The sequence below is a fragment of the Mizuhopecten yessoensis genome, unplaced genomic scaffold, assembly GCF_002113885.1.
Source record: "Mizuhopecten yessoensis strain PY_sf001 unplaced genomic scaffold, ASM211388v2 scaffold10651, whole genome shotgun sequence".
NCBI classification, from domain to species: domain Eukaryota; kingdom Metazoa; phylum Mollusca; class Bivalvia; order Pectinida; family Pectinidae; genus Mizuhopecten; species Mizuhopecten yessoensis.
In genome coordinates, this window is record NW_018408653.1 from 354,595 (window position 1) to 366,016 (window position 11,422).

General features: G+C 34.9%; 1 protein-coding gene across 1 annotated transcript in view; it reads left to right on the forward strand.

Annotated features, from left to right (window-relative positions):
* The window catches only part of LOC110461723 (titin homolog), an 80,217-nt gene extending 69,624 nt beyond the window's left edge, over positions 1 to 10,593 (forward strand). Inside the window, exons 28-33 of the mRNA XM_021515348.1 lie at positions 4,332 to 4,457; positions 4,969 to 5,084; positions 6,117 to 6,202; positions 6,579 to 6,795; positions 7,827 to 8,101; positions 9,445 to 10,593. Coding sequence (XP_021371023.1) covers positions 4,332 to 4,457; positions 4,969 to 5,084; positions 6,117 to 6,202; positions 6,579 to 6,795; positions 7,827 to 8,101; positions 9,445 to 9,538 — 914 coding nt within the window. The 3' untranslated portion in view covers positions 9,539 to 10,593. The remainder of the gene's footprint in view (positions 1 to 4,331; positions 4,458 to 4,968; positions 5,085 to 6,116; positions 6,203 to 6,578; positions 6,796 to 7,826; positions 8,102 to 9,444) is intronic.
* Positions 10,594 to 11,422: the final 829 nt, after the last annotated feature.

The following is an 11,422-nucleotide window of genomic DNA, read 5'->3' on the forward strand; positions in this document are numbered from 1 at the left end:
TAATACATCAACACTCTTACTGATATGTTCAGAACAGTAGGCACATACAACGCGTAATACATCAACACTCTTACGGATATGTTCAGAACAGTAGTCACATACAACGCGTAATACATCAACACGCTTACTGATATGTTCAGAACAGTAGTCGCATACAACGCGTAATACACCAACACACTTACTGATATGTTCAGAGCAGTAGTCGCATACAACGCGTAATACATCAACACTCTTACTGATATGTTCAGAACAGTAGGCACATACAACGCGTAATACATCAACACTCTTACGGATATGTTCAGAACAGTAGTCACATACAACGCGTAATACATCAACACGCTTACTGATATGTTCAGAACAGTAGTCACATACAACACGTAATACACCAACACACTTACTGATATGTTCAGAACAGTAGTCGCATACAACGCTTAATACATCAACACACTTACTGATATGTTCAGAACAGTAGTCGCATACAACTCGTAATACTTCAACACGCTTACTGATATGTTCAGAACAGTAGTCGCATACAACGCTTAATACATCAACACACTTACTGATATGTTCAGAACAGTAGTCGCATACACCGCGTAATACATCAACACACTTACTGATATGTTAAGAACAGTAGTCACATACAACGCGTAATACATCAGTACATGATATGTTCAGAACAGAAGCCACATACAATGCGTAATACATCAACACACTTACTGATATGTTCAGAACAGTAGTCGCGTCGCATACAACGCGTAATACATCAACACATTTACTGATATGTTCAGAACAGAAGCCACATACAATGCGTAATACATCAACACACTTACTGATATGTTCAGAACAGTAGTCACATACAACGCGTCATATATCAACACACTTACTGATAGGTTCAGAACAGTAGTCACATCCAACGCGTAATACATCAACACATTGACTGATATGTTCAGAACAGTAGGCACACACAACGCGTAATACATCAACACATTCACTGATATGTTCAGAACAGAGGCCACATACAATGCGTAATACATCAACACTCTTACTGTTATGTTCAGAACAGTAGTCACATCCAACGCGTAATACATCAACACATTGACTGATATGTTCAGAACAGTAGGCACACACAACGCGTAATACATCAACACACTTACTGATATGTTCAAAACAGAAGCCACATACAACGTGTAATACATCAACACACTTACTGATATGTTCAGAACAGTAGTCCCATACAACGCGTAATACATCAACACAATTACTGATATGTTCAGAACAGTAGTTACATACAATGCGTAATACATCAACACACTTACTGCTATGTTCAGAACAGTAGTCACATACAACGCATAATACATCAGTACACTTACTGATAAGTTCAGAACAGTAGTCGCATACAACGCGTAATACATCAATACACTTGCAGATATGTTCAGACCAGTAGGCACATACAACGCGTAATACATCCGTACACTTACTGATCTGTTCAGAACAGTAGTTACATACAATGCGTAATACATCAACACACTTACTGCTATGTTCAGAACAGTAGTCACATACAACACGTAATACATCAACACACTTACTGATATATTCAGAACAGTAGTCACATACAACGCGTTGTATACATCAACACACTTACTGATATGATCAGAACAGTAGTCACATACAACGCGTAATAAATCAACACACTTACTGATATGTTCAGTACAGTAGTCACATACAACGCGTCATATATCAACACACTTACTGATATGTTCAAAACATAAGCCACATACAACGTGTAATACATCAACACACGTACTGATATGTTCAGAACAGTAGTCGCATACAACGTGTAATACATCAACACACGTACTGATATGTTCAGAACAGTAGTCGCATCCAACGCGTAATACATCAACACACTTACCGTAATACATCAGTACACTTACTGATAAGTTCAGAACAGTAGTCGCATACAACGCGTAATACATCAGTAGACTTACTGATATGTTCAGAACAGTAATCGCATACAACGCGTAATACATCAATACACTTGCTGATATTTTCAGAACAGTAGGCACATACAACGCGTAATACACCAACACACTTACTGATATGTTCAGAATAGTAGTCACATACAACGCGTAATACACCTACACACTTACTGATATGTTCAGAACAGAAGTCACATACAACGCGTAATCCATCAATACACTTGCAGATATGTTCAGACCAGTAGGCACATACAACGCGTAATACATCAATACACTTGCTGATATTTTCAGAACAGTAGGCACATACAACGCGTAATACATCAACACTCTTACTGATATGTTCAGACCAGTAGTCACATACAACGCGTAATACATCCGTACAATTACTGATATGTTCAGAACAGTAGTAATATACAACGCGTAATACATCAACACATTTACTGATATGTTCAGAACAGAAGCCACATACAACGCGTAATACATCAACTCACTTACTGATATGTTCAGAACAGTAATATGTTCAGAACAGTAGTCACATACATCAACACACTTACTGATATGATCAGAACAGTAGTCACATACAACGCGTTGTATACATCAACACACTTACTGATATGATCAGAACAGTAGTCACATACAACGCATAATACATCAGTACACTTACTGATAAGTTCAGAACAGTAGTCGCATACAACGTGTAATACATCAGTACACCTACTGATATGTTCAGAACAATAGTCACATACAACGCGTAATACATCAACACAATTACTGATATGTTCAGAACAGTAGTTGCATACAACGCGTAATACATCAACACTCTTACCGATATGTTCAGAACAGTAGTTGCATACAACGCGTAATACATCAACACATTTACTGATATGTTCAGAACAGTAGTAATATACAACGCGTAATACATCAACACATACAACGTGTAATACATCAACACACGTACTGATATGTTCAGAACAGTAGTCGCATACAACGCGTAATACATCAGTAGACTTACTGATATGTTCAGAACAGTAATCGCATACAACGCGTAATACATCAATACACTTGCAGATATGTTCAGACCAGTAGGCACATACAACGCGTAATACATCCGTACACTTACTGATATGTTCAGAACATTAGTCACATACAACGCGTAATACATCAACTCACTTACTGATATGTTCAGAACAGTAATCGCATACAACGCGTAATACATCAATACACTTGCTGATATGTTCAGAACAGTAGGCACATACAACCCGTAATACATCAACACACTTACTGATACGTTCAGAACAGTAGTCGCATACAACGCGTAATACATCAGTAGACTTACTGATATGTTCAGAACAGTAATCGCATACAACGCGTAATACATCAATACACTTGCTGATATGTTCAGAACAGTAGGCACATACAACGCGTAATACATCCGTGCACTTACTGATATGTTCAGAACAGTAATATGTTCAGAACAGTAGTCACATACAACGCGCAATACATCAACACACTTACTGATATATTCAGAACAGTAGTCACATACAACGCGCAATACATCAACACACTTACTGATATGATCAGAACAGTAGTCACATACAACGCGTAACACATCAACACACTTACTGATATGTTCAAAACAGTAGGCACATACAACGCGTAACACACCAATACACTTACTGATATGTTCAGAACAGTAATATGTTCAGAACAGTAGTCACATACAACGCGTAATACATCAATACACTTGCAGATATGTTCAGAACAGTAGGCACATACAACGCGTAATACATCCGTACACTTACTGATATGTTCAGAACAGTAGTTACATACAACGCGTAATACATCAACACACTTACTGATATGTTCAGAACAGTAGGCACATACAACGCGTAATACATCCGTACACTTACTGATCTGTTCAGAACAGTAGTTACATACAATGCGTAATAGATCAACACACTTACTGATATGTTCAGAACAGTAGTCACATACAACGCATTACTGCCAGCATAACAGCTTAATCTGGCGATTATAACAATAAGACGTCCAGGAAATGGTTTCATAACACAGTGATCTCGTGTATACCGTGTTTAAATTATTATATAATTTACGTATAATTGTATTAGTGTTTATTTGAGGATATGCAAAATTATTAAGTGCCCAGGATTCAGTTTCAACATCACTTACGGACCTTACTATATTGAAACGTGTTATTTTAGTCGATAAAATAATGTTGATACTTACTATATGTTAAGACTTTTAAATCATATTATCAAGTTCTTACATAGTTCATAGTGTGGCATAATTTAGATTTTAATATGAGCAAGTTTAGATAATGTTCTTAATTTCCAGTAAAAGGGAAAAGGCGGGTCAATGTGCTGTTCAAACGAGGCGGATCAGCACTGAAGCGCCACCTACAACGAATAATTGACGAATGCACTCTGTTGGAACGTGCCAAACGAAACTTGGACGAAAGGGGTACAGTAAATATCAGAATTGTCAGTAATGAAATGTTTGATGATTATACTAATAACGTTTCAGTAATTTTCATTTCATTTTCGATGTGCTTTACACAATGACTTGTATATCTAATTATAAATACGTATCTGAAACATAATGCACGTTGAAAGACATAAGTAAATCCAACTTGTGTATGCTCTAGGTTAAGTTATTATTTATAGATCAATTGTATTACCACTAAACATTTATTATACTTTATAAGATTTTAGATAAGATTATACTCATTCATATGTGTAATAATGCACTGTAAAATTGTTATTGTCAGCTAGATCACATTGCAGTGGATCGCCATTTCACCCATTATTGTTAAAATCATACTTTCTGTATGCAGAAAAAAAAATATTGGAATAATTTGAAATGTTCAAATGCATAAAAAAAGCCGCCTTAAAAAACAATCTCATATATCAATTGGGATTACGTACATTCACTTGTGAAGGATATATTCAGGAAATGTTTGTGTCACATACAGAATCCTCCATTGACTTCCTGGCACACTACCGGCTGGTCGACCCTACAAAGATCGATGGGTACGCCAAGGCGTTTGTAATAGAAGACGAAGATTATGACACCGTCTTAAACCTTAACGTGAGTCGGATACGAATTGTTTACTCTAAAGACCGTACAGCAGGATATTTTCGCGTGTATGATATTTTCGCGTGTATGATATTTTCGCGATTTCACGGCTCATTTACGTGATTGGGAAAATATGATTTGCAGAATAATATGACAAGCGTAAAGATGAGCTGCGATAATAAACATCATAACAGTAATTTAGTCTTTCTAAACAAAAGTTACAGTAACCATTGTTCCGACGGTATCAATATCCAGCAGTAGTCGCTGGAAACTAAGATGCTGAATGACCAGGACTCCACTGTACATTTATGCAAAAACTGTTTACTGATTTTGTCAATCTTTTTCCAAAATATATGACCTNTGTTTAAGCAAAATTGACAGCTTGTATCGATATTGAGATGCTAAATATACTAACAGTTGCCTATGAACAATGCCATATTTTTATGAATGTTCTAACAATATGGATAAACTAAAAACACTGTCGAAAGTTAGTTAAATGCAAGAATTCACCCAAAAGTGTACTTTTTACTAAAGTACTTTTCTATTGATATCAAAGAAAAGTGCATTAAATGTGTGTTAAATTAAAGACAATGATACCAACGTTGCTTAGACGCTACATTTCTTGCATATAACATATTTCAATTGATAATACGTTAGTAGACCCTTTGAACAATTGAACTCATACCCTCTCTTCATCATCAGGTGTTTAAGCAAAATTGACAGCTTGTATCGATATTGAGATGCTAAATATACTAACAGTTGCCTATGAACAATGCCATATTTTTATGAATGTTCTAACAATATGGATAAACTAAAAACACTGTCGAAAGTTAGTTAAATGCAAGAATTCACCCAAAAGTGTACTTTTTACTAAAGTACTTTTCTATTGATATCAAAGAAAAGTGCATTAAATGTGTGTTAAATTAAAGACAATGATACCAACGTTGCTTAGACGCTACATTTCTTGCATATAACATATTTCAATTGATAATACGTTAGTAGACCCTTTGAACAATTGAACTCATACCCTCTCTTCATCATCAGGTCCTTCACATTGATGAGGCGACGGAAGTGACGTTCCGGATGTTCTCCGTGATAACAGCGTTGTGTGAGCGTGTGACCAACATGGAGTAAGTGGTATAAAGAGTGTATAGGGCCAAATGAGAGCGTGTCGTGAATTCAGTCCATATACGCATGTTGTGGAATGCTGTTTTGTACAACCATATCAATGATGTAAAAACAATAACAACTAGTTTGTCTCCAAGAATTTATATATATATTAATTTGTAGAATGCTATTTTGTACGCATATAAATCAATGATACATACATATGAGTAAATCTATACTTTAGTTTCAGATACATAATACAAAACACGATACATGGATGTTATACTGTAGTTTCATTCAATGCTTTTGATTAATTATGTTCCCTGTTCCTATTTCGGGCTCTCTAAATGTGTATTGTGTAATTGGTATATAAATATGTTTCTTTATTTTACTTTTCAGCTCTCTCAGCCAACACCTATTGGAGATATGTAGTATTGCAGATATAGAACGTAAGATGGATTTATACAAGGCCATGTTTTACCACAATGTTCCGTCCTACCGGAACAGCAACCACATAACCTCGGAGTCCCTAAAGATCGAGATGATAGCTGGAGGACTGAACTGGACCCAGCAGGACTTTGTCATGGAAAAGATGGAGCCAAACAAATATGGCGAGGTACTGGAAATTCACAGCGTTATTAATTAAAATATCAACGCCCTTATGTTGAAAGTCATTTGCTGATTTATACGAGTATTTTCTCTAACGAATTTACTTCCGATGCATCAAACAGGGTTTGATTTCGTCAAAGGAAATACAAGATGTTCATTTCTTGATTTATTCCGTAATAGATCTCTTAAACCCGTGATTTTTGCTCTTTGCGACTGAACACGAGTAATGTCTCTTGGAAAATGAGTGATTAAATTCTATAAGCATCAATGTTTGTGATTTCAAGTATGAAATAGTTAATGCTTTTTTAATCCGAATTAAAGTATTGCGATGGTGTTTCAAATAACTTAATTAGCACTTATTTTGTTGCGTATCGCATAAAGATCCAAGAACCAACGTGGACGAGCTAATCGATTACGGGATCAACCCTGTCTCGAATTCACGCGAGATAAGGTATCTCGTGAACTATCAATGGAAATGATATAATTAAATTGTGTTTCCTTTCCCGTTTACAACCATTGTAAATTCTCTATGCATGCCGAGCACGTTCTTTTATTTTCATTATTTAAATAATTACATGAATTTATATAGTATTAATGAAGATATTTTTGCGTACCACAGTGTTAAGTTAAATATTTTATGTTTAAATGAAATACAAACTATTCGTACGCAACGATAAGCTCTGAAATTACAAAAGAAATCTGAATTGATAGAGTTTTTTTGCGTAATGCTTCGAGAAACAGCGTATGGGTATGGAAGATATCATCAGGATCGCATTGTATATCTGATCTTTATGTAAATGTCGTTTAATTTCATACTCAAATAGCAAAAATCTATATGAACAAAAATAGATGCTCATATTTTGAAAATATTTGATTGATATAAATGAAAATGAATACGAATTTTGAAAATAAATTGAACTTATTAAATTTTCCGAAATAAATTTTATTGAATTATCATTTGGATTGAATTTGCTATTTATGATACAGCGATCGAGCCAGATGAAATGCCATGTAATTTGATCTTTGTCTTACCGACAGATTTCCTTCCTGGATTATATGTGTTATATCCCGCTGTTCCTCTCTCTGCACGACAACATTTGTGATAATCCCCTGGACATGTCGAACAACAAGTACCAGATGCCTCCTCGCAAGCGTCCACCTTCTGTCCAGAGGGACATGAATCCTCTGGGACACCCTATGAAAAAGACATCCACTTACAGGATGAAGGCCAGATCTCTAGAAATTATGGAAGGAAAAATTCCACAGGATGAATGTTCGAAAGATTATTTAGACGTGTTGAACAAATACGCAAGGTAGGTGACGTCAAATGTGATGAAAACACGTGTAAGCATAGTTACAGAACAAGCAATGACATGCTAGCTATTTATGCTGTAAGATGATTTTAATGTAGATAATATAATTCTAAATTCGCCATTTTCACTTTCAAAAATACTGGTTTAAACATTTTTTTACAGAACTGTTCCATACATGTATAACTCACATCGCGATGTATCTTACAGATTGATCGTTTTTTCGGAATTTGAATATTCTAAAACCAAAAATCTAAACATAAAGAGAAATAAAAAAAATACAGGAATAGTTCTATACTATCCTTATGTAGATGTCAAGATATTAAAACCTCGCCCCATCAAATAGAGGTAAATACCTTAACAAGGAATGAATTCTAGTTGAAAGAGTTCCCTTGAATTAAATTACTTATTCATTTCAAAATGTAAGAGAATAAATCCAGAATAATGAGCTCTAAAGTAGATCTTCCTTAATTATATCCGGTATCACTGAACTCTTTATTAATGAAAATGATGACGAGTCATAAAAATAAAATGTGTTGTATAGACAATGTCATGTATATTGTCCAAAGATCTTTATCCAACTGCACTGTGAGGTTTCGTATATATATACACAGTATTCTCCCCTTTATATCGTTTTGGAAATAACTGCAACGCAGGTCCGTCTGGACACTAACGTTGGCACAGTAGCTCAATCGGTAAGAGCGATAGTATATCAACCAGAAGTCAAGGGTTCGAGTCTCGGCCTAGTACCACTGCATCTTTACACCCAGAACACTGATTATATAAATATATTTATAAATATTCATCATTTGTTCATAAAAGTCCCGCAATGTATGGTTTTCTTATCAAAGCTTTAGTCACGACAGAAGAAACAGCTCCAATGCTTATTGCATTTTTTTGCAGTGATATAGGGATTAGACTGGCTACCAGCACCTAAATTATTTATGAAGAATTTATCAACTGCATTTTACTACTACCTTATCTCCACCTTGTTTAGATCTTTTACGGATGATTCAAAACCCTGGGTTTACCTATAGCTACACTCTACCTGTCTGACACTGTCCCTTCCTATCTAGTATCATCATCAGAGTCGAACACAAGCGTTTATGTTAAATAAAGTTATATAATTTTCTAAAATATTCAATATTCGAGAGAGGGGGGCCAGTCTAAATGGGGATTAATAAGATTTATTTCGATCAAGAACATTCATTATTTAAAGTAACCTGAAGCATACAATAAAAGAGTTGCATGTCATACAAAAGATGAACTCTCCTTTCGCCATATTATAGCAATTAAATCAAACGAATGCTACTATATACAACTATTTATTTATTTCGCTTTAACAGGCTGCCGACCATATTTTCTAATACAAATAAAAGGAGCGGATCGGCCTCCAGCCAAAGTGAATCCGGATCGTCGACCAATAATATGATCTACTGAGTTTGGGTTGACGACTGCAGTACACGACCTATTAACTGTATGACGTTATTTACAAGGAGGGAAGATCTCATAACGTATTTGCTGACTGCTTTGTGCCAAAATATTTATATTTCAAGTTCATTTATTGTGTTCATTCGGCTATGTAATATATCATGTTTTTCAAGCTTATATGTGTATATAAAGTGAATATTCTATATATCATTTTAAAGTCACTTTTATACGGTCATAGTTAGCCCTCGGGAATCATACATGTGAAGCATCATTTGTGGTATACAGAGTATGTGAGTAATATACTACTCTGAAATCATACTTTCTTAGGGTCCAAATTTCGTGGTTTTCCAAACAATCACAATTTCTTGGGTTTATGAATTCTAGGGTCACTAGTAGCCACTTATATGGAATAGCTTTATGTCAAACTTGTGATTTCTTCGTGGGACCTATGAATTCGTAGATGAAAAAGATGAATTAAAAACAAAAGATGAAATTCTGTGATTGCACAGTAATTACAAATCTTTCATTATTCATTGTTTATAAAGAGGTAAATAAAGGATGTCGACATTATTGATACATTATATAACTTATGACATCATAGGATGTCATAAATCATCAACAATCTGTCTGCTATTTGATGTTAATATTAAGCTTAATTAAAACGTAACGGATATTTTAATAGTTTAGTTTGCACATTTGACATACCTAATGCAGGCATATATCGTCAGTTCTCGTCGTGTACTATTTTTATATCGATTTTGAGATCCAATTTCTGTCGTTGTGTGCTAAGATTTTGATGCATTTTTCATTCATTGAATTTTTGATAACTGCAAATTTTGTAAATGGCTACAATGTTTAGTTTTTGTATGGACCAGAGAAAGGGATTGATCACCTGTCACTTGTGTGATATTTATTGACCGTGGTACAGCCACCTACTGACTTGTTTGTTGTGATGATTTGCTGAAAACTTTTAGAGTGTTTAAAATATACATAGTAAACATATACTAAAAGGATTATTGTTGATACATGTGTATACATAAATATGTATTTATTAAATCATTCTAAATCAAGATTAGTATGTTATTTCTGTCGTATGAGAATGATCTACTATTCAGCGGACAAACTAAAATGCTATTTTCACAGGTACAGATGTAGACTATACCGCCAATGTCATCAACCAGGATGTTACGTCATTTAGTATATTAATGTCATATTGACATTTTAAAACAATGTTAATATTTAAATAAATTATAATAACAGACAGATATGTAAGAAGATGGATTTGCCGTGCATGATACTGAAGGGTGACAGAATAATCAATGTTTTCATTGAGACGAATTAAGACATCGTCTATTTTCCGAACTTACATGGAAAAAAAGACATATCTTGGCGATTGAGCAATTGAAGTGGTCGTTTTTTTGTGCGATATCTGTTTTATTTCAGTTTCATGTATATATTTCAACATTTATTGCTACTTTGTATCAATATTAAAGTATTGATACGATGGATATCCATATCAAAGTACATCAACAGACACTCTTGTTGGTGACTAAACCAAGGTTGCTATTCGGAAGTCCTCTACATTTGACGCCCGCTTGTAGACTCTGTCCGGTATAGATACCCAGCTGTGTCCGCCATTTTTGCTATAAACGTATCCAAGGCCATTGTTATTGACACCATACAGATTTCCTGACGTCATATCCTGTCCAAGAATAGTGGCAACCGTGTTCGGTAAGGCTGAAATGGAAAACGTATTTTACTTTTCATACAGAACAAAAGTTCTTACTAAATCGCTATCTTTATTTGATTGCCTGTTGCTGTTGCAGAAAACATATAAACTGGCACTTTGATAGGACAACAGATGAAAGCTAGTTCATTGACAGCCCCTTATAT